Below are 25,373 nucleotides of genomic sequence, written 5' to 3'. Positions count from 1 at the left end.
GGGTGGTAGGAAGTTGTTTGTCCTGTTCTCGCCCTCTCATGCTTTTTGGTGGAGGCTGAATCTACATTCTAAAGAACACCAAATGTTTGGTTTTAACATTTACATATTTTGGTATTTAGGGTCTGTCTCACCATTTCAGAATTCTAACACATTTTCGAGGTATTGTACAAATATATGTGATTACTACATTATAATACCTCTTTTGTTCTCTTATTGCCACACTTTCTCAGCTGGGAAGATAAAAAGTGAGATGTCAAAAAGAGAAGGATTTTTAAAGAAATAGAAACTTGTACTGTTTCAATGTACTTTTGATTCGTATTTTATATATAAACTATTATTTATTATTTGTGTGTTTTTTGTGCTAACCTTTATTGTGCACTAGTCAATGCTCACTTTACTATCCTTCTGTTATTAATCTCCTTTGTAGTTACCGGTAAGTACTGAGACAGACAGTACGCTCCTTTGAGCAGGGCTTTCTCTCCTCCTGTCTTCATCACTTTTAACTCTGCTCGCCAGCTACCCTGCCTTCCTCCTCGAGGACCCTCTTCCCGCGTCCCCTCTTGCTCCCTTCTCTTCCCCCTGGGGGTATCCCTCTCATCTGTGCCCTCCCTCCTAGGTGCCGTTGCTGGCTGACCTTCCCCTCTCCCCTCCCCTCTAGCTGTGCCTTGAGCTCACTGAGTTACTGTGATTATTGTTTACTGTTCTGTGCTGTCTCACCTTGTATTGTAATCTTGTCTGTCCCTGTACGGCACCGCAGACACCTAGTGGCGCCCTATAAATAAAAATAAATAATAATAATAACCCAAAAGGGGTCTTGTGTATACTTAATTTTATTGCTGGTAAAAGTACACAATTACTTGCATACCTTTATAATTGTGTTGGTGCACTCATAAAGTACAATTTTGTTCAATCTTTTCTTATTTTGTCCATGACACAACACTGTTTTGTCAACAGCACAGCTTATGATATCATATCAAATTTTTGTAAGTTATGTTTTTAACAAAATAAATGACACTATAATATATATTTGGCTATAGATTTGTTTTGGTTGATTTTATTGGAGATTTTTTAAAAGTGTACAGTTATCCAACTTTTGCACCCCCTCCCCCCAACCAGCATTGCACATAATTTACAGCCCATCTATATTCATGTTGCCATCTTGTATGGTTTATCAGTCATCACATGAATGCATCTGTTATGAATGGATTCACACAATATAACTGCATAGAAAGTGCCATAATATACATGAGGAATATAAGGAAGCGGTGACATCAATAGTCACCGTAGCTAGTGGGCATGAACGTCACATCCTTTGACTTTAATATTTGTTTAATTCATTCTCTTTATATCTAGGGTCCTGCCCACCAACATATTAGTATCACAAACATGAGATGCCCAACAATAATAATAATAAAAATATATACACCAGTATGTCATTGTTGAACTTTAAAAACAAAGTAATGTCTGTACCACTTGGCAAACCTTTCCCTCACTTTCTGTTACCTGGAAATCCTCCTGATAAACATAATTGTCACAGAACAGGATACAATGTCCTTGTACTACAAATAGCAGGGATGTCACTATTGCCAACAGTGTCCTTCAGTTGTGAAATATTTTCAATGCCACTTAAAAATATGGTTTATTGTAGCGTATACTTAAAAAATATAATATACTGCATATAGGAGACAAGATGGCAGAAGTGACTTGAGAAGGCCTGACTGAAAAAACTTACAGAGACTTAAAGTATAATGAATAAGGTCTGCAATGATCAATATAGACAGTATGTTTTTTGTTTTAATTGAAAGAGTTTGCTTATATGGCAATAAAAGACTTGAATGTGATTGTGATTACATGAACTATGTTGGAATGAAAATGTTTGAAAATGTTAATTTAAACAATTGGATTTGTTCTCACATTGGAAACATGTTTAATTGTTTAGCAAAGTCTCCCTGCAGTCAATCATTAAACATTGGCAACTAAGGAATATTCTATCAAACATCAAGATCATTGCTCTCAGACTCTCTGTTCCTTTCAGCAATGCTGGGAATGTCCATGTTTTCTTGGTTCTCCTGATAACTATCTTCAGGTCCTGTATTCGAGTGATCAGGGATAGAAGTCTGAAACATATTGTCCCAGGCGAGACTGAGGGTGGACATATCATTCTGTTCATTCTCTTTGAGTTCATGCATCTCTTTTGCACTTCCCCAGGGTGTTTGGACATCAAAAGTCTTTTCAAAGTGGGTGTAGTCAACACGGAATGCTCCTTTCTCCAGAGTCATGCAGGGCTCAAACCGGTGACCCCACAGTATTTCATCCTCCGTGTAGGAAGTCTTGGCTTGACATGTCATACCTACATTGAATGAGACATTGATGGAGATATTTTTAAAAGTGGTCATATATATTTTACTGTCAGATCACATTATAGGGCTTATCGTCATCAATGTTTATTTTTGAGGCTTTAGCAGGAACATGTGTGAACTGAGTAGAGGGACTCTAAATTGTATGAAACCAACCCAGAATCACTATTACAAGGGCGTTCTTGGGATTCACCACGGGACTAAAGATTGTGATTATTGGCAAGAACGGGACATGTGACTGAGGTCTCAAATTTTCTTTTCTTCCATCCTATCTATTTTCTATTTGTTGCAGTAAAATCTGAGATATCTGGATTTATGCTTCAAATATTTTGCAAGTATTTAAAGACTAATTAATTAAGAAAAGGGATATCAACAGTAACGTGTCCACAGAAAGGTACCTTTGATTTGGGAAGATTAAAAATTATCTGCAAAGTCATTGAAAACAAGAAGTTTGGAATCCCAGTTCCTCAATAGAATATATATATATATGTATGTGTGTGTGTGTGTGTGTGTTTATATATATATACATATATATATATATATATATATATATATATATTATTTGTGATATTTTAATTCATTTTGGCAAAAATTAAAGGGGTACAGAAACAAAAAACGAAGAGGAAGGACAAATATCAGGGGCAGGGAACAAGGGGTAAATAGTGGGGAAAGGACACAAAAGCACGTATGCAGGAACCCGCACCCGGGAAAACACATGTATAGCATCAAATATACTAAATCATTGCACATAGTAGGTGATCTAAACCCAAACTGTTCAAGGACCCTTGTCACCAGTGGAGTCAGTCGAACGCCCTTTCTGTATCTAATGTATCACTTCACCAATGGTATCGTGGACATGTTCAATAAAATTAAATATGCGTGGGGAAAAATCAGAAGCTTGACGTCCTGTGATGAACCCCACTTGGTCCGGATGTATCGATGTAGAAATGATGTGAGCCATGCTATTGGCGATAAGTTTTGCAAATATTTTAATATCCAGGTTTAATAAGGCTATGGGCCAATAATTTCTACAATCTGTGGGGTCCTTTCACAGCTTGGGAATGGTAATAATATGTGATTCCAGCATTTCTGCTGGAATTCAAACCCTTGCCATTCCCTCATTATACAACTGCTGCAGGATGGGAAGTAATTATTTCCAAAAAGTGGCAAAGAAATTATTAATGTAACTGTCAGGACCCAGGGCTTTATCTTAAGGTAAGTTTTTGATAACCCGACAGATTTCCTCCAGGACCACGGTGCACTAAGATCTTTACACATGTCAGGACCATCAGGACCCATAAGCAATTTAAGCGGGTTATGTGCATGCTGACCTCTCAGTTTTTTAGCCAACAACCTGCCTGACCTGTTACTTGCACCATAAAATTTTGGTTGTAGCTTAGATAATGCCACAAGAGTGCGAGCCATGAGTAGTATTTGGAGGTCAGCTCGTATTTAAAAAAATATCCGAGACTGAGAAGGGCGTGCTTTGTCCTGGGATTCTAGAAGTTTAAGTGAGGATTCCAGTTCCTATGGTGATGGAGGTTCGCCATCTTTAACCTAGTAGCCACCTAGGTGGCCACACAGCGGACAACCACCTTTATGGCACACCAGTAGGTGAAAATTGGTCTGAGTGAAAAGAAGAAGGTCCTCATTAATCGCCAACTTGGCCTCCAAGGAAGAAAGTAACTGTGCCAGTAGACACCACTGTTATGGGGGATGAGGGCTTCAAAGGATGTACTCACTTCCAGGTCCAAACCAACAGAGCATGGTCAGACCACATCATGAAAAGTATTTTAACTCACAGTGTATTCTGTAGAACCCACTTGTCAAAAAGAATGAGGTCGTTTCTGGAATATGAGTTATGGACAGGGGGGGAATTATGTTCAGTCTCTTTCCATATGTTGTAAAGACCATGCTCCGCCAGGGGCTTCCTGAAATCCAGTGAAGGGTCCACAGAGACAGGAGCTGGTGGAAAACACTGTTTAGGGGATCCTTCTAACTTCGAGTGCACTACCATATTAAAATCTCCCATAACAATCAAACTGTCCCATTTATGTCTATCAGTGCTGGTGTTGATTTAAAAAAACGGGATCTGTCTAGAATTGGATGCATAGATACAGACTATTGTCACCAATTTCTCTTTTAGAGTTCCAATAACTATTAAAAATCTACCATTTTTGTCCTCGGGTTTCGAGGAAAGTGTGAAAGAGCAATGTGAGCTAATTACAAGGCAACCCCCAACTGAGTCTCCTGTAGGGCTACAATGTCAGCTTTAGATTTCTAAAAGGAAGTTAAGGCCAACCTGCATTTGTTCGTGGAGTTTAAGCCCCGAGCATTCAGTGTTAAAAACTTAACTATTTACAAGATGAAAAGATGGACAAGAGCACAAGAGACTTGATGATTTATTAAGATATATTGGGCTGGCTTCAATCGGGCTAATTGTAACAAATGGTTAATGTTGTGTTCCAAACAAAGGGGGATTGAAGGGAAGTGGAGCAGAATAAACTCCCCAGGAAGGGGTCACTAAAATAACCCTATGTGTAGGGTTAAAGCCATTGCTAGAAAAGACAATATGCGGCAAAACACTTAGCTCGTGGTGCATGGCCTGAATTTGAAAAAAAAACAAAAGAAAAATACCATTGTTCGCTTACATAAAATTGAACAGAAATACCATCATATAATCAGTGAAATATATGTAAACCTAAATGGAAATAAGAAATTGGTCCAGGAGAATGTCTGAAACACCAGCCTCCCTAGCCGCTAGCAGGATTCGTTCCTTAATATGGAAAAAGTGTAACCTCATAAAGGTATCCCAGGGCTTAGATTTGAACCTTGAAGCTCGTGGCCTAGGGAGCCTGTGTATGTGATCAATGAGCAAGTTCTGGTTAAGACCGCTGAAAGAAGCTTGCGAAATAAGTCAGTGGCAAAGGATAGAAGATCGGCATTGGAGACTTGTTCTGGAATCCCCTGGATCTTGATGTTGTTCCGTCGAGATTTATCTTCTAGGTCTGAAAGTTTGTTTTTCAACAGTTCCATTTCAGATTCCAACTACTCATGGGATGTGATAAGGTCTTAATGCAAAGGCACCAAGTATTTCATTTTATCCTCTAAATGGCCAGTCTTGCCTCCCAAAACCACCTCCTTTGTTTGAATTTCGTTGAGGGAAGAGCGCATGTTGTGTCACGCGCCGTTCATGTAGATAGGTGCCGGCATTGTGACTTTTTTCCCTGTGAACTATGTTTTGGACCTGTTCCCACTCAGAGACACTACTTTCATACAGGTGCTGTTGGTTGTGTGATCAGGACCTCCTCCCTGATTCTCATTGGTCCTGAGTACTATTTAAACTACCTATGACCTTTGGGTCATTGCCTGTTCTTCGTGTTACTCAGATTGCCTGGCTCCTGGTTACCATTACCTGTTTCTCTGTTTGGGCCTCCTAAATCTATTGTTGCTGTTACCTGCCGGCTGGACTTACCTAATTCATCGTTGCACTTGTACCTGTAGTTCTACGCTGTGCACAGAGTTTGCTGCTGTCACCTGCTAGCTGGACTTCCGCTTATGACATCTTCGCATCTGGTACCTGTAGTTCTACTATGCCGAATCTACTATCATGGATGTCTGCTGATTGAACTTTTGCTTTTACATCAATGCACCTGGTACCTGTAGTCCTCTGTTGTCCGTTGAACTTCACCGATGTCAAGGTACAGATTGGAAACATCTTCCGTCAGTTGATCGCTGCATTTTCAAGTTGATTCTATGCACCTGTGCTGTATGTTCAAGCTGGCTCCTGTTAAAGACTCTCCTGTGATTCTGCTCGCTGTTCTACTGTGACTGTGTTCCATAGCGAGCTTGCTATTAAGTTTACTACTATTGAACTTCTTCTTGTGAACTTTCGCTATATTTTAAAATACCTCTGTGTTGGATTGTTGCTGGAAGATATTAGCCTTACGGGGTGGCACACGGCTGGGATTCTTTGCTTTTCTAACTACTTCTAAGTAACGGACTGTTTAAGGGCTCTCTGCTCTATTTGATCATATTGGGATTGATATATATATTGGCTAAGAATTATCGTGATACCTGTGACCACCTGCTATGTGCAATATACCATCATTCTGGACTGTTATTAATATCATTAATCCACTTTCATCTGCCGTGGTCATATCTCCGGAGTCACGTATTCTTTATTTGCCATCTTCATGTCTGGACTATTTGCTATTTCATCCCATTACAGTTGCCCAGAGTTACTAACAAACTAAAGTATATATTGTGAATTGCATTCTGTTTGTATTCCATTGCCGTGTGTGCTTTTCATGTTATATATATTATTCCATTGCCATTATACCATCAGTATATATACCTGTTGTGTCATCAAGCAATTTATACTTCAATTTTATCATCTCTCCAGTGTCTTATTGCTAATGATATTCAGTCTGAGTGTTGCCTCCACTATCCTCACTTTTGAGGTAGATCATTATAAACAGAGGCAAGGGATCATTAAAAAACTACTCAAATCGTGACACGTTGGAGAGCAACTCAGACTTGAGGGTAGACAATAACTGCTGCATCGATTTGACAGTGACCAGAACATCTGTGTCAATCTCGGCTAAGGCTCCTGAGGGCGAAGGACCCAGCAAATCCCTACTTTAGAGGAGTAGGGAGTATGACCCATAGATTATAAGCTTGCGAGCATGATCTTTTCACCTCTTTGTCTGTTTTACCCAGTTTGTTTATTACTGTGTTTGTCCCCAGTTGTAAAGCACTACGGAATTTGCTGTCGCTATATAAATAAATGTTGATGATGATGATGACCTGTTTTTGAGGTTTGAAGAAAGGGACCGTAAGAGTAGGCTTATGCGGTTTAATCTTTTTAGGACCCATAACACAGGGCATAAGGGCTAGACGCTGGAAGAAATAAAAACTATCTGATGATCACGAGCATCTAGGGCAGTAAAAGTAAGAGGTGGTAGTCATTTAGTTCAACATAAAGTCCCGGACATAGTTACTGAAGATGAAAACGAGGAGTATCATGTCCCCTTATAATTGGCATATGTGGGTAGCGGTGAGAGTGTCACATCAGTTCAGAGACAGGCAAAGTTGGGCTGTCAGTACAGTAGACTTATATTGCAGAATCCACTAGATGGTGCTGGTATACCTCCAATGCCCAGGAGAGTCAATTAACATATAACTAGGACTCAAATCTTGCTTCACCTATGGGTACATAGAAGGGCTTTAGTTATGTGTCAGGCTATGTATGTGTTAATATAGTAGATAGCTGGTAAACAGAAAATCTGTACCTGTGTTCATCTTTAATAGGCAGAAACAATTGACATATGGTAATATGGGGAGTGAATCACTGCAGGTCAGCAGGAAATGGAATGGTCATTTTGGCACACTAAAGAAGACAGAACCAGGTTGTTCTTGGCAAGTCAGAATATAGCAACGCAAGCAGGAAGATGTGTGCTGTATCAAGGCTGATTATACAGATGCTGTCTCTCAAATGGCCACATGGGGACAGCACACACACAGTAACTTATAAACCATGTAAAATCAGTCAAAAATCAGTTAGTGAGTTGTGGTTGAGGTATTTTATCCACATAACACATGGATAAGGGTGGAAATCTAGACTGAATGTGCAGTATTCAAGATAAAGGTTATAGAGGAGCAGAGCCACCGATTATAACGTTCTGAAAAGGGAGCAGGAAGTTGTCTCTGGTCTTTCTGGAAGCTGAATGGAAATCCTTTATATTGAAAAACCCAGAACGAAACCCGATCCTCAGGTAGGTGCCATACGTAGCAGCATGGTATCCAAACTTTAGCAAAGGGAAGGTTTAGTGCAGGTCAAGATAGTGCCTGATAGTCTCTATGAGGAAACGGGGGTGACCTGTGGGTGCCAATACAAGCAGGGAAAATGGTTTCAGGAATATCAGGGGTAGATATGACTGCCGTCCAGGCTGGGAGCGGGCTTCATTATGATGCTGGAGGCACTCATAGCAAGTGCAGCTTACCGCTGTGTCTATTTGTTGCCTGCAATTTGTTTGATGGCACCGTCCAGTCAGCAAGGCTGCCCACTAAACTTTAAGGCAGCGAAGGGACAGGTGAGATGTGGACTTCTATCTGCTCCTGCTCACTCCCTCAGGCCACTGGACACCTCAGCCAGTGGGGAACAAACATACAGGTGCTTGGGGTCAGTGAAAATGTACTTCCACTCCTGCGTGTGGAGGTGGAGCTCACTTGAGATGTGACCCACAAGAAGGGCGTGCAGGCCACGCCCCAACAGAAAACATATTTTGATTGGCAACATGCAGCTATTAAATGACAGGAACAATTAAAACTAAGACATTTAGAGTAATTTCATAAGGAAGAGAAAGATAAACTTAAGAAGGCATTAGAAAAACTATAGAAGTACCAATATCTCGCCTCCTCACAGTTGTATTCTATAGGTATTATTTCTGACACCACAACACCAAGAAACCCTCAGAGAATCTCTTAAGATTTGGTATCACCTTTTTTATAGCCAAAATCCACCAGTGGGTACAGGGAGCAATGACTCAAGAATCTTCAGTCCCTCGTACCACAGCGAGAGGAGCACATGCTTCCCTTCCAGACTCTATCAGAGATCTATGAGATCCCAGAGATTTGGGACTCTCTCAGGGTAAGCTACTTCTTGTAGACCTAGGATCAAAGATAGGCATCAGATAGCAATCTTCTGGCCCCTCCAAGACAGTTTCCCAGAGAAGATGGTTGTCCACGAACTGTGCATGTTCCCTGGACATCTACTGACCTAACTAATCTAGATATGGATTTCCCTGACATTGTAGAAGACCATCATCACTTGCTATAATTATGATTGTGCTGATATTAACCACCTAAGAGCAGTATTACCTGGAAATGTTAGAAAAATATTGTTTGACAAGATGGGATTGCATCATGCACCAGCCACAAATTATCAGCTATTTCAGACATTTGTTCTAGGAAAACTGATTGATCTAAAATCCTTAATTGTAAAAGTAAAATAAAAAGGAAACTACCTGCAGATACTAAATATCCAAAGCCAATTGTGCATAATTGTAGTTAAATGACAGATAAAATAAAACCACTTTCAGAGTTCTAAGTATTGGTAATCATTGTCAGGATAAGGAAAAGGCAGTTTCAGGAAACAAAAAAGGCCTTACAATTACAAAATAAAGAGAAAACAGCAGTAGGGGACAATTTAGGGGATATGATAGAGACAGAGGTAAGGGAGATGGGATAATAAATCAGCCTCAGAGTGACCCTGCCACTACTGTTGTCTAGTAAGGCATAGGAAAGATAAACAAGTGAACAAACCTTTCCTGTGCATCATAAATTCCAACCTCAGAGTCTATTTCCTGTATCCAGTGGCACAACAATCGCTCTTCTGGTTGGATATTTCATAAACACAAACTACTAATTTGTATTGAAATTTTTTGAATTATGTTATGTTCCACTTTTCAAACTACCTCTGCTGTATGTGTGTGTCTGATCGGCCTATCATCCATCCCGTCTTTCAACTTCTCTGTGACCATTGGACCTATCTGTCATTGCCATCCTCTTAACCCCCAAAGCAACTGTTACAACAACCAGTGCGGCATAAACTTATAGAACTGGTAGAAGAGGCCGCCTTTCCCGTAGAGACTGATTATGCTCACAGGTACTCAGATGCCCCCAGGTCTTACACTCAGAGTAGGATAAGTTTATACTCACACGGCTGCGCACAGGTACAGAAGGTAACACACGGAACAGAGGCAGGCCAGCGATCTGCAGACTGGATGGAGCACCGGAGGAGATGTCGGGTATCAGCACTGTCAGGGTCACAGACAACGGTTCAGAATCCGGGGAAAGGCAATGGATCAGGATCACAGGCAATGGTTCAGAGTCAGGGTATAGGCAATATGTCAAGGTCACAGGCAAAGGCTCAGAATCCAGGGACAGGCAATAGGTCATACACAGGTAATCAATCAATCCAAAGGTTCACACCAGACAATAGCTCAGGAGCAGGCTAGACACAGAAAGACTGGAACTATAACCGGCAGGGAGGCTAAGCCCCCCCCCTGCCTTATAAACAGACACTGGCCAATGAGGGCAGGCGTGTAATCAGCCCTAAAGGCTGTAATAATAGCTGCCACCTGATGATTTTGCGCGCGCGCCCGTCTGCACCTAATGCCGGGACGCGGCGCTATCTACTACAGTTGGCAACAGCCGGGACAAGACCCGGAAGTGACGTCCCGGTCATCATAGCGACGGCCGGGACGCAGGTGAGAGGGTCACAGTGGATGAGCACCGCCGCGGCTCGTAACAGCAACAAGGAAAGATTTAACTGATTCTGCAGCGCTGTACAGAGAACTAATTCACATCAGTCCCTGCCTCATTGGAGCTTACAGTTTAAATTCCCTAACATACACAGAGAGAGAGAGAGAGAGACTAAGGTCAATTTTAATAGCAGCCAATTAACCTACTAGTATGTTTTTTGGAGTGTGAGAGGAAACCGGAGCACCCGGAGGAAACCCACGCAAACATGGAGAGAACATACAAACTCCCATAGATTTACAAGACACTCCTTTACAAAACTAATTTTCTATGTGGTGCACAATTTATGAGTATACGTCGGCCGTTCCCAAACTGTGCGCCGCGGCTCCCAGAGCTGCCGCGGCGCTGTCACTGGGGTGCCGCGGGCCGGGCCAGCCATACAAAAAAAAAAAAAAAAAGAACACAGAGACTTACCAATCCATCGGGCGCCGGGACCCAGCAGCCTCCTCTCTCCCGCAGCTGTCACTGAATATCGACGTCAGTAACAAGCTGCTAGAGAGAGAGGAGGCTGCTGGGTCCCGGCTCCCGACGGATTGGTAAGTCTCTGTGTTCTTTTTTTTTTTTTTTTTTTTTTTATGGCTGGCGCGGAGCAGAGAAGGGGGACAGGGTTCAGAGGATGGTGACAGCGGGGCAGAGAAGGGGGACAGCGGGGCAGAGGATGGGGACAGAGTGCAGAGGATGGTGACACCGGGGCAGAGAAGGGGGACAGCGGGGCAGAGGATGGGGACAGAGAGCAGAGGATGGGGACAGAGGGCAGAGGAAGGGGACAGAAAGCAGAGGATGGGGACAGAGAGCAGAGGATGGTGACAGCGGGGCAGAGAAGGTGGACAGAGAGCAGAGAAGGGGGACAGAGAGCAGAGGATGGTGACAGCGGGGCAGAGAAGGGGGACAGAGAGCAGAGGATGGGGACAGAGAGCAGAGGATGTGGACAGAGAGAAGAGAATGGTGACAGCGGAGCAGAGGATGGTAACAGCGGAGCAGAGGCAGTGAAGGGGGACACAGCGTGAGAGGGGCAGTGGAGGGGGACACAGCGTGAGAGAGGCAGTGGAGGGGGACACAGCGTGAGAGGGCAGTGGAGGGGGACACAGCGTGGGAGAGGGCAGTGGAGGGGGACACAGTGTGAGAGAGGGCAGTGGAGGGGGACACAGCTTGAGAGGGAAAGTGAAGGGGGACACAGCGTGAGAGGGGCAGTGGAGGGGGACACAGCGTGAGAGGGGCAGTGGAGGGGGACACAGCGTGAGAGGGGCAGTGGAGGGGGACACAGCGTGAGAGAGGGCAGTGGAGGGGGACACAGCGTGAGAGGGCAGTGGAGAGGGAAACAGCGTGAGAGGGGCAGTGGAGGGGGACACAGCATGTGAGAGGGCAGTGGAGGGGGACACAGTGTGAGAGAGGGCAGTGGAGGGGACACAGCGTGTGAGAGGGCAGAGGAGGGGACAGCGTGTGAGAGGGCAGAGGAGGGGACATTGTGAGAGGGCAGAGGAGGGGGGACAGTGTGACAGAGCAGAGGAGGGGGGACAGCGTGACAGAGGGCAGAGGGGGCAGAGTGTGAGGGGGCAGAGTGTCTGGATGCAGAGGGGGCATTTTTGCATACAACTAAATAAGTATTTCTGTCCTGACCTAAATACTTATTTCAATTTTTTGACCCAACTACTTCTAAAACAGGACTGCTCAATAATTATTTTGGAGGGGTGCCTTGAAAAAATTTGGAGACTCTAAGGGTGCCGCGAACTGCAAAAGTTTGGGAACCACTAGTATACATCATTGTAGACTACTAATCAACTCTCTGGTTTATGCTTCTTGGGACCTTGGCTATTACACCACAACAACAAGAGTAAATTATGAATGGATCTCTATTTCCAATGTCTTTATATTAGAACTGTTTACTACCGTATTCAGGTTATAGCTAGAGATTGATTAGTATTGCAACATATGTTTTTTAAGCACACCTCAGTTATACTCTTTTTCTGTGTATAAGAGACTGCATTTTAAGACAAACAGAAGGGTTGGTGATACACTTTTTATGTACGTGTATAATAAATTGTAACTTTTGGTACAGATTATTCATACCCACACTATTTTTATCCAGGTGCACCAATAATCTTCCAGAAAAAGTGGCACAAACATAAAGGGCCTGATTCATTAAGGAAAGTAAAGAAAAAAAAAGGAGAAACTTTGCACCTACATTGGATCTGATTATATTTAAGTGGCAAAAACAACTACTCCCAGAAGCATATATTTCCATATATGCCATTATAAAGGGAAACACCAAAGGCCTGATTCATTAAGGAACCTAAATGTCGATATTATCTGTGTGGAGTTTGTATGTTCTCCCCGTGTTTGCGTGGGATTCCTCCGGGTGCTCCGGTTTCCTCCCACACTCCAAAAACATACTGGTAGGTTAATTGGCTACTATCAAATTTGACCCTAGTCTCTGTCTGTCTGTGTCTGTGTGTATGTTAGGGAATTTAGACTGTAAGCTCCAATGGGGCAGGGACTGATGTGAATGAGTTCTCTGTACAGCGCTGCGGAATCAGTGGCGCTATATAAATAAATGATGATGATGATGATGATGTGCCGTATTTTGCGTAAAATCACTCTGCACATGCCCAGAAACATACCATATGCCAGAGAAAGCAGCAAAGTACAAGTCATCTTCGAGTACTCGTACTACAACCTACAATTTCATGACGAGGGAGGGGACTGGCCATTAATGTACAGTAAGGGCATACCAAAGTCGAGCACACGTAGCAGTGTTTTTCTATCATATCTCTTCCACCAGCTACACTTATGTCTTATAAACATATTGGGACTGAGTCATTAAGGAGACCAAAAAAGGAGTAAGCTTGCTTCTGGACAAACCATGTTACAATGCAAGGGGTGCAAATTAGTTTACTAAATTGCACATAAGTTAAATACTTGCTATTTTTTCATGTAGCACACAAATATTTGATAGATTTATATTTACACTGAGATGTAAAGTTGATCTAGGACATGCTGTATCCCAACTATAAATCTGTCCCCACATTTTAAATATACCTCCCCCTCCAATGCAACAGGGTTTTGCCCAGGTGCAAAGTTTCTCCTTTTTTATGCTTTGCTCTCCTTAATGACTCAGGCCCATTGACTTATGTCAATATGTTTATAAGTAAAAATATATGAGTATCACATTTTTTCTAATGTCTCATGCAATTTATATTCATTTCCGATGATCCTCTAAAATCTAAGAAATTGTGATCAAGTTCATCATTGTCGATAACCACCAGTACATCCAAATAAATAATGCTAAATTCACTGTACTATAATGTAAATCTAATGGGAGTATCAGACCCGTTGATGTATACTATCTTCTAGTGCAGGACCACCATTCAAAGAACAAATACATTGATGTAGCACTTACAGACAATGATATGCTTATTAACAAAAAGGATTCTCAAAATGTATTCATATTCAAAATCAAATATTAGTTTCAAGATCTCCAAAATGTAAGGAATACTGGGTCCAATATAGATGACACTAGAATTTAATAACCTCCCCACTGCCACCAAACCAGTAGTATACATGTATAAAGTCATCCAATGTAACCAGTATGGTTGCAGGAGTTAAATTTCCTTGTTTGTACAATATATTCATAGATTTATTGGTGTCATGCAGATAGCTAGTATGGTTCTGCACACAGGGCTGGAAGAGATGAGCAGAGATAATTGGCCATCCTGGTGGAAAGTTACCTCCAGAAACTGTTTTTATAAAAGTGTTATCACTGTTAATTCTCTTCTGTTTCTTTAACATCTGGTTATCAAGAAGTGAGGTTCAATAATTGTGAAAAAGGTTTCAGGGCGCCCAAGAACTTCCAGCAAGGGCCAGGACCGTCTTCTAAAGTTGATTCAGCTGCGGGATCGGTGCACCATCAGTGGAGTGCTTGCTCAGGAATGGCAGCAGGCAGGTGTAAGTGCATCTGCACACACAGTGAGGCGAAGACTTTTGGTAGATGGCCTGGTGTCAATAAGGCGAGAAAAAGAACTTCTCTCCAGGAAAAACATCAGGAACAGACTGATATTCTGAAAAAGGTACAGGGATTGGACTGCTGACTGGGGTAAAGTCATATTCTCTAATGAATCCTCTTTCAGATTGTTTGGGGCATCTGGAAAAATGTTTGTCTGGAGAAGGAAAGCTGAGCGCTACCATCAGTCCTGTGTCATGCCAACAGTAAAGCATCCTGAGACCATTCATGTGTGGAGTTGCTTCTTAGCCAAGGGAGTGGGCTAACTCACATTTTTGCCTAAGAACACAGCCATGAATAAAGAATGGTACCAAAACATCCTCCAAGAGCAACTTCTCCCAACCATCCAAGAACAGTTTGGTGATGAACAATGCCTTTTCCAGCATGATGGAGCACCTTGCCATAAGGCAAAAGTGATAACTAATTGACTAGGAATCAAAACATCAAAATTTTTGGTCCATAGCCAAGAAACTCCCCAGACTTTAATCCCATTGAGAATTTGTGGTCAATCCTCAAGAGGCGGATGGACAAACAAAAACCCATAAATTCTGACAAACTCCAAGCATTAGGCAAAAATGGGCGGCAATCAGTCAGTATGTGGCCCGGAAGTTGATTGACAGCATGCCAGAGTAAATTGCAGAGATCTTCAAAAAGAAGGGTCAACACAAATATTGACACTTTGTATAAACTATGTGTGATTGTCAATAAAAGCCTTTGACACTTATGAAATGCTTGTAATTTTTCTTCAGTATACCATAGCACCATCTGACAAAAAGGACTAAAAACACTGAAGCCGCAAACTTTGTGAAAAACAATACTTGTGTCATTCTCAAAACTTTTGGCTATGACTGTAGTTGTAGAGACACTAACTCTATTTTGTAACAGATATGCTTTTTGTCAGGTAAATTTCTATTACTCCACCTAATTGATTTAGTCTTTTCAAAATCTGTAGGTAGTCTATCTCTTCAAATGTTCATGTAAGTATGTCACTCATTCCTAAGCAGATGACCTGTCTTTGCCACTGGATTTTCTTATCTATTCCCAATGTGCTGTCTTGTCATCAGCGATTAATCCCCTCAGCAATTACTCATCAGTTCTTCCCTCCTAAGCTCCCTTTTTCTTACAAATCCGAGCAGCCCCATAGGCTTTCGGGAAATTATGTTATTCTTGTACTGGCGTGATTGCTACCCGGACAGTGGTGCAACTCTCAGCTGTATCACGCTAGGAGTTCGACAAGCACCAGTGTGCCCAACCAGTCAATGGCTGCCAGATCTTGTAGGTCCAAAAGTGGGTCACTCCTTCTAGTTTATGAATCACAGTTTAGGGTAGCCTGGAGACTGGGGTTCAGGTCTCTACCAAGTTGGTAGAGAGCTTTTTCGTGAACGGCCACGATCATCAAGTAAGAAGAGGATCGCTGAAATTGCTTGGCCAGGACTTGGTATCGTAATCTAGAAGATCATTCTTGGAAAGATCCATGAGACCCAAAGGATTAGTTTTTACAGGAACATGCTAAGCATCATTCCACATGGCTACAGCTTGGACAGGAAGCAGATACCACAAGAAACTGCAGTGACCATTGAAAGCCTAAAGACTGACAGCTTGGTCCGGAAATGGCTTAACCCAGTGGATTCCAAACTTTTTCAGTTCAAGGCACCCTTAGGGTCTCCAAAAAAATTTCAAGGCAGCCTAAGCCAAAATAATTATCAAGTAGTCCCCCGCCTTGCTTACCACTGGCCCTGACCGAGGCACCCCTGTGAGATCTCCAAGGCACCCCAGGGAGCCTAGGCGCACAGTCTGGTAACCACTGTCTTAACCTATTTTTGTCTGTATATAGAAAAGACTGCTCATTTTAACATCAATTTTAGTTTGAAAGCACTGGGAATTTATTGAGTGTTATCTGGAGTGTGGTGAGCAGTGAGGGAGTTGATTTAAAGTGTGTTATTCATTTTGGCTATTTGATACCATTTGATGTTTACCTTTTGTACAAAAGATATGGTTGTACCCTTTGCCATCTCTTTATCTGTCCCGAACCCCTAGATACCAGGATTTCCCTCTGGGTTCCTACACTAATGTCCTGGTATCATTACACAAGCATGCAGCTAAGTGTACTGTAATGTAGCCAGGCAAAAATGGCTGACTTGGCAAATATAGCTCACTGCATACATTTATCTATGTGTATTAATTAAAGGTAAGATCATTCTAAAGAGTACTGTCACGGGCACTAGGAGTCTTTACCCAGGGATCACCAGGTGATAGGCTTACCAGAGCAGTATAGGTGGTAATATGGTACTCTGGTAGCAGGGTGATCACGGAACAGGAAATAGCAGATGATGAGATGCTCAGGAAAGTCTATGACTAGCAGCACTGGCAATATGGAGGTAGTAATACACGAGGAACTGTATGGACAAAGGACACGTGAAGGTAGTCAGTGGTCTGCGGTAGCAAGTTGTACCACTGCTATAGTGAGGAGGAATGTCCAACAGAAACGAGGAGGTGATGAGAGTCAGCGGTCTGCGGATAGCAAGTTGTACCGCTGTCTGAGTGAAGGAATGGAATCCAAGTGGAGGTATCCGGGGAGTCAGTGGTCTGCGTTAGCAAGTTGTACCACTGCTATGTGAGAGGATACTGGAACAGGTGAAACTGTAAACAGGGGTCAGTGGTCTGCCACTAGCAAGTTGTACCACTGAATATATATGTGAGGAGGTGCACGGGGAGAGACTGCAACACAATATATACACGGGCACCTTGACTTTGATCCACAGTAATATGCACAATATAAATGTATAAATGACTGAACAACACTGCCAATATAGAAAGTCTCTTGAAGTAATCCAGCATGAGATAACACAGTCAATGATGGCAATAGACTCAGCGGATAGTACACTCCAGAGGAGAACCAACACAGTCCAGCAAGGTATGCAATACACAGCACAGTCAATGGGAAGTATGCATACCGTGGTTCAGGAGAAGGCAGTCAGACAGGAGTGCAGAGATACCTGAACGGCAGGAGGCCGGCAGGATGCAAAGTCCCTGGATGGGTGAAGCGGTGGTCTAGCAGGTGCAGCGCACAGGTAGGAAGACCAGCAGGGAACACAGGAAGGCGTGGAGAGCGGATCAGCAGTAGATGGATGAGCAGCGCTGAGAAGTAACAGCAGCGGGTCTCTGCGGGAACACGGAGGTAGCCAATAGCAACCAGCAGGTGCAGTAACGATGGGACACCGGAGCAGAGTTGAACTGGAACAGTTGATCACGGAGAGTAGCGGGTAGCAATAGTGGCAGCAGACTCAAGGAAACACGGGAGAGTTGACAAGGACTGAAGACTGAAGCGCACAGAGGCAGCGGATAGGAATCAGCTAAACAGTCACGATGAAACACAAACGGGTTGCAGGTTGAAGACTGTAGTGCCCGGAGGCAGCGGATAGGAATCAGCTAGCAGTCACGATGATGAAACACAGACGAGTTGCAGGTTGAAGACTGTAGTGCACGGAGGCAGCGGATAGGAATCAGCCAAACAGTCACGATCATGAAACACAGACGAGTTGCAGGTTGAAGCCTGTAGTGCACGGAGGCAGCGGATAGGAATCAGCTGGCAGTCACAATCATGAACAGGTGAGTGGATGTGAATGAAAGACGGTAGTGCACGGAGGCAGCGGATAGGCATCAGCTAACCGTCCCAATGGTACATGGTAGAGTTGAAGTGGTTAGAAGACTGTAGTGCACGGAGGCAGCGGATAGGAATCAGCTCACAGTCACGATGATACAGTAGATGGTAGAAGTGGTATGGGAACCACAGTAGTAGTAGTGGTTTGGAAACCACAGAGGTAGAAGTGGTTTGGAAACCACAGGAATCAGCTGGGCTGAATAAACGAGGAAACACAGGAACACCTTCAGAGACTCATGGGGAATGAGACTCCAAGATCAGGCAACGTGGTGTTGACCACAGGTGCTTAATATAGGGAGGTTGCCTGATCTGCCAATTAAGTTAAAGGAACATACACTGGAGGTATAGAAAGGGCTGCGCATGCGCAGTCCCTCAGGACGGAGGACGGCCACGGTTCCTAAATGTCCGGGAAGAAGCACTCACAGTCCGGTGAGTGACAAGTACATACCTTCGGAGGCACTGCATTTAATACAGCTGGTGATATTCAAGCATTTTGCTACATTGGGAAGCACTCAATAAAAACTTTCTTTCATATGTGAAATTATTATTATGCAGTGTTATTAAAGGCAGTCATTTTCCTAGTGCAATTGATGTGTACCGCATTGGCTTTGTACAGATGTATATGGATGGTCCATGCAGGTGCGAGTCTTCCGTCAGCTATGGGGAAATAGCTCCACAACCTAAAAGTGGCTGAAAATTCTGAAGAGACACCCCATGCAAAGTTTTAAATATTACTTGAAAGTCCAACTTCATACCATTTTTGTACCAGCCCTTTCAACAAAATAAGTGTATTACTTGAAATGCATTTAAAAGGTATAAAAGTAAAGGATGAAACACTCTTATAATGGACAGAGTTGGCACACAATTCCTTTTAGGTAATAAAAATGGCTGTGCGCCCCTCAGCACATTAAGGAGCACCCTGTAAAATGTGACATCTCAACCCCTTTATCTTGCTGTACAAAATGGTATCTCATTTTTAAACTGCTCCACTCAATGAGGCGCAGTGCTGTGTCCACTATGTACCTTGCTAGGAATATCATCATTACACCCTCCCCCTCCCCTCGCCAGTATGTGATTTAATTAACAGTAATTCACAAAGGAAGTGAGATTAAGCTTGTATATGTAATACTAGTAAGTATAGCTATAATTATAATTATAATGAAAACTGCTGCAGTTACTATGCAGGTACTGCTCTTATTAAACATGCATGTATGCATTAATATATTGTAACTGTATGTATAAATCCATCTATTGTTAAGACTGCAGTTCAGAGATTTGGTTAGTGAATGTTTGCAATTTCTTAGGCGATAAGATAAGCAATATATTAGCAACATTTATTTATAGAGCGTCAGCAAATCCTGTAGCTCTTTACAATTGGGAACATATATATGCATATGTATACATATATGCTCTGCCTCCTGGATTCCGCAGTGCTAACGATCAGGAGGATCTAGAAGAAGTGTCCGATGTTTGAGCTATCGGGAGGAACAGCCTAGGAGGAGGGTCTCCCATCTCTGACTAGACGACCTACTAATACCTCCCGGTACGCAGCTTATTACATCCATCTATAAATATATAATTGATAATACACATTGAGGCGCCCTGCCTGTCTTCTGTTGCAATATATATATATATATATATATATATATATATATATATATATATATGTACACATTTATCGGGAACAATATATCTATTTATAATGTAAGCCTTATATAACGCCACCTACTGTTACATATATAATCACATCTTTTTTATTAAGATAGGGTACTACTGCCATCTACTGTCTAAAGATATTGTATTATAACTATTTTTGAAAGGTTATATAATGACATGCAGAGTGGGAAATTCCTCCCTATTCTCCTTGGTGTAAAGAAGCCTTAAAAATGACAAGCAATTCCTACCTAGGTCAGGGTTGATTATGGATTTCCTCACTGATCCAGGCATTATCAATTGTATGCTAACCTAATTAATCAAATCTATGTAAACAAATGTTTCTAATACTTCTTTTGTGTCAGTTGTTATTCTTTCTTTGTGCTAGTATTTGATACATTGTGCAAACTTCTTTTTTCTACAGATGCCACCATCTTGCTTCATAAACATTTACACCTTGCAAGAAATTTAGGTACATTTGCACAAATCAGGATGCACAGTAGTCCAATTTTGCTTTTTCACTGCACAGCAGATTTGTGCTTTGTAAATTACCTAAATAGAAGTATTATTAGATATAAACTAGTAATTGTGACCAGAAGATGCTTAAAAGTTTACAGTATTTTATGTACCTTGGTTGGATTTTCAATAGAGATGAGAACCAAACACATGTTTTAGCTTTAGTTCTAAAATCATTCTAGTGTTTTAGTTTTGAATTTCACCAAGAGAATATAAATTGGAAGAAAAATTATAAAAAAAATCATAAAATGTTCTTTGCTTCTACTGTAGTATTTATACACTTTACAATTATTTACAGTCTAACTATAATGACCTCACAATTAGCAACAATGGTGAAAGGCTGCCGTAAGCTGGCTGAAAATATTACCTACACTGAATGTTAAATGGCTGGTCGATGGAAAACAAGCTCTCTGTCCACTACACTACCTGGTGTTTTTTTTTTCTTTTTACAATTTAATAGACCAAATATCAAGCTTCAAGGCAGTGTTATATATTTCTGCTACTAGGAGATGGTATTGGATGCACATGAAACATACAAGAAGAGCTACTCTAGACAGGTAGTAGGAATTCAGTTTATGAAATTGATACAGGTGGGCAAAACGCAGCATTTCGTAATACTAGAAGATGCCTTTTGATGCAAATGAAACAGACAGGAATAGCAGTCCGGGATAGGTAGTAAAATGGCAGTTTAGTAAAATGATACAAGTGGGTAAAACCCAATTTTTCTAGTAGTAGGATATGCCATAGGATCCAAATGAAACAGGTAGGAAGAACAGCACATGTAGGTAATGGCAGTTTACAAAATGATACAGTTGGACAAAGCCCAGCATTTTCTACCAGTACTCGAAGATGGCATTGCTTTTAAATCAAACAGGAAGAGCTGCTCCAGATAGGTAGTTTAAGATACTAGGTGGACACACAATGATGTAGGGAATGGAGGGATTACAGAATTATTAACATGCAAATTTTAATTTGAAGACCTCTACTGGTGGACAAATCGACAAGTCTGATTGGATATACTATCTGCAATTTATGAGATCCTGGAAGTGAATACCCAACTATTGCCACGTGCAAGAGCTGCTTATCTGTCATAGTGAAATTAGCTTTATCCAGCTAGGGGAATGAGCAGCATACCCACACATAATTCTTAAATGTAGGAGATTTTGATAACAGTGCAGAGAGATTTGGAACACCCAGTTGTTTGCTTATACACAGGGTCATAACTGGCGAGAGAGGGGTAACTGCCCAGGACGCAAATTTGAAGGTAAGAGGGAAGAAGCTGGATAATTGATACTTTAGGCTAATTTTGTTACAGTTGAGTGTTTGGAGGCATCAGTTATCCTTCTTACTCCAGGTGTTAACATTTCTAGTTACAGTTCTGATTATACAGTAGCACTAGAGTAGTAAGTAGCATACTTGTGCATAATTGTTACATTTAGGAGATTTAAAAAATGGTGCTAAATATAGTTAGCTTGTGGAAACCTTTGCCATGCAGGGGGGAGCTGTTAGCATATACAGTAGCGTTAGTAGACTGAGCAGTACACACAAAATCATGCTTAAAGTGGCACTAGCCTTAGGCATAACATTAAAACTTGTTGCATGCTGTCGTTATTATTTATTATAATATATTATTATTATTATTTATAGCATTTTTTTATTTTAATGAGTTGTCTTGCTGCTGAAATAATAATAATAGTTGTATTTACTTATGCAATACTTCCGTAGTAATGATTTTTTTTTATTATTATTAATATTACCAAAGCACGATTTATTTTGGTCAAGCCAGTTTCTTCACGTGTAATACCATTGTAAACTGTATAACATGTGAAGCTAGTAAATATAAAATTTTGATGTGTCATATTAACCCGAGTTTGAACCACTCATCTCTAATTTTCATTATAAATCCCTTAGGCAAGTCACACTTAAAGGAACACTAAACCCCAACAATTACATTTTTAGATATTAAATATATTGATTAAATATATTCTTCACTGTTATCCTGACATTCAAATGAACTCACTGCACACATCTGCATTCCCCTGCAGCTCTCTTAAAATAAAGCATTATCTTCCCAAGCCACCTTTCACATTTTTAAGACTGTGAGCCTGATTCATTAAGGAAAGTAAAGCAAATAAAATGAGTAACTGTGCACCCTTGGCAAAACCATGTTGCATTGGAGGTTAATGTAAATTTAAAATGTGATGACATATTTATTTTTGGGATAGAATATGTCCTAGATCAACTTTAAATTTCAGTGTACAAATGAAGTTATCAAGTATTTGTGTGCTACATTGAAAAACAGCCAGTATTTATCTTGTATGCAATATTTAAAAACTAATTTGCACCCCTTGCATTGTAACATGGTTTTGTCCAGGAGAAAATGTATTCATTTTTTTGCCTTACTTTCCTTAATGAATCAGGCCCAGTGTCGTTATGGGATGTCATGCAGGTCAAAAATCTGAGAATGCAGACGTCCGAGATATTGTGACATCACTGACCAAAACAGTGAATCCAACTACGCCTGCTTAGAGCACATTCCTCTTAACACCTGCTAGGTAATCTGTTGCGGAGAAGTGAAAGAGAGAATAGGGGACTTATGTAGATAAGTATAAACACTTCAGTGTTATTAATGCCATTAAAACCTAGCTACAAATTAAATGCATATTTCCTAATATTTAATTTGGCTAAAGAAACACTTAAGAACATACTTTTGACTATATTTCAATTATATACATAGACAGGAACACATGCATCTGCTGACATTCAAAAACAAATAAACATGAAACAGCTTATTCCTGCATGAAGTAAACAATCAATAAGGATGAAGTGGACTATCATATTTGCAGAGTCAGAATCTTCCATGGTCCTTGTAGTGACTTTCTACCTATTATAAAAGTACCAAACATATTTGGAGAAGTATAGTGACACTACAATATCTGTGTAATATCTCAATAATATCCTACCACTGTCACTAGACATCCAATTAATTTAAAATCCAGCAATATCCCACAAATGTCCCCCGACTATTAGACAACTAAGAAACAACAAATGACAATGTTCAGTATCCACAATGAATAGCCAAGCTTACTACAATAGCACATAATGAGTACATCACCATTTATTATAATATACAGATTCCCTGAACCCACCGCATTCCGTTGAATATCCAACAGTTCTCACAGTGAAAAAAAAATATCATTACATCACAGCTATATCTCTGGTTAGTTGTAATAATCAATCTAAGCAGCACGGTGGCTCAGTGGTTAGCACTTCTGCCTTATAGCACTGGGGTCATGAGTTCATTTCCCAACCATGGCCTTATCTGTGAGGAGTTTGTATGTTCTCCCCGTGTTTGCGTGGGTTTCCTCCGGGTGCTTCGGTTTCCTCCCACAGTCCAAAAACATACTGGTAGGTTAATTGACTGCTAACGAATTGACCCTAGTCTGTGTCTCTGTCTGTGTGTGTGTTAAAGAATTTATACTGTAAGCCCCAATGGGGCAGTGACTGATGTGAGTGAAATCTCTGTACAGCGCTGCGGAATTAGTGACGTTATATTAATAAATGGTGATGATGATGATACTCCTAGCAACCAAATGTAATTCATTAAAAATAAATCTCAAACATTACAAGGACCATTGTCAATAGCAAAGCAAATTAAAATAAGATAGGTTATTGCATAACTAAAAGAAGCAAAACATTTAGAGCCAGGCATAGCCATCGTAAAGTTTAGATCTTCATTGGAATCCAGCAACATCTGGTTACATTCTCTATCATAAAAAATAAAGCTGGCAAGCAAGGGCTAAATAGAGCAAAGGGAGATCTGTAAGTATGATGAATAAATGCATATAGTTAATGACAAACATAAAGTTGTTTGTTTCAGTTTTGAGTTACACCAGTCACAATGAAGCAAGAAAAACGTCCTTTCTCTAGACTTAGCCCAATAATATCTCCTGTAGGTGTCTCAGTTAGTGCATTGGACGATTATCCTACTACTTCAGTACAATTCATCTGGAAGTGTGTTATGCACTTTTGCATCTCTATTCAAAGCGCTTAGCCAAGTGAAACTAGGTGGATGCAGACACTCCCAAGGCTCTGTTCAATTCAATAAGGCTCATATACCAACGTGCAAAAGCATAGTGCAAATACTGTTTTACAACTTCACATGCCCACTTTTTTGCAAATGCACAGGGAAGCTCATGGGTTCGCTGTTCAAGATGGCTGTTTCTGAAGGGGTGCAATAGTTTGCACAGTCTGATTGGAACAGATAGCAGATAGGGAGTGTTCCTTGTTGAGTGCAGATTATGTGCATGGGTGCACCTTTTTTTTGCTCCAACATGCAAAGATAGGATTTAATTTTGCAGAATGAGAGTATTTAAATGAAATTATAGGGTAGAAAAGGAGCAAGTAGGGGTACATTCCCTGTGTTGCGGGAAGGCACACACTTTTATCTCCTAGCAAAATAACTTTTCTGAGCACTTCTGAGCTGGTGGACATTGGGCCTCATCATATATTTTCAATGGCATGCTCCTTGCCTTGAGCAGTGTCCTTCCCATTAAAGCTCAATGTATTTGCCACCAAGAATTTCTGCAGGTACTAAAGGAAGGCTGGTTCTAGACAGCTAACTGAATGAGAGGTAGAATCAAATGTAATATATAAATAACCAAAGGCAAGGTCAAGTTTAGACAGAATTCGGCAACATACAGATAAACAGCAGTGCCAATAAGAATCCAAGGATCAGATTCTAGAAATATAAGCAAGGATCGCTAATAGGCGGAATATGAGGTACCAATTCAGAATTAAAAAAAGGTTGGGATTCAATGAGAGGTCAGGACAGGTAGCCAGTAAACACTAGCATCCAAACAAA

The 25,373-nt window shown here is 41.2% G+C and overlaps 1 protein-coding gene across 1 annotated transcript in view; it reads right to left on the bottom strand.

Annotated features, from left to right (window-relative positions):
• Window positions 1–1,037: 1,037 nt before the first annotated feature.
• LOC142107678 (G protein-activated inward rectifier potassium channel 4-like) overlaps window positions 1,038–25,373 on the bottom strand; it is a 63,110-nt gene continuing 38,774 nt past the window's right edge. The window contains exon 4 of the mRNA XM_075191248.1: window positions 1,038–2,350. Within this exon, the coding sequence (XP_075047349.1) occupies window positions 1,992–2,350 (359 nt within the window). The 3' untranslated portion in view covers window positions 1,038–1,991. The remainder of the gene's footprint in view (window positions 2,351–25,373) is intronic.

Source organism: Mixophyes fleayi, chromosome 11, assembly GCF_038048845.1.
Source record: "Mixophyes fleayi isolate aMixFle1 chromosome 11, aMixFle1.hap1, whole genome shotgun sequence".
In the NCBI taxonomy this organism is placed as follows: Eukaryota; Metazoa; Chordata; class Amphibia; order Anura; family Limnodynastidae; genus Mixophyes; species Mixophyes fleayi.
This window is presented reverse-complemented; position numbering and strand designations above follow the sequence as displayed.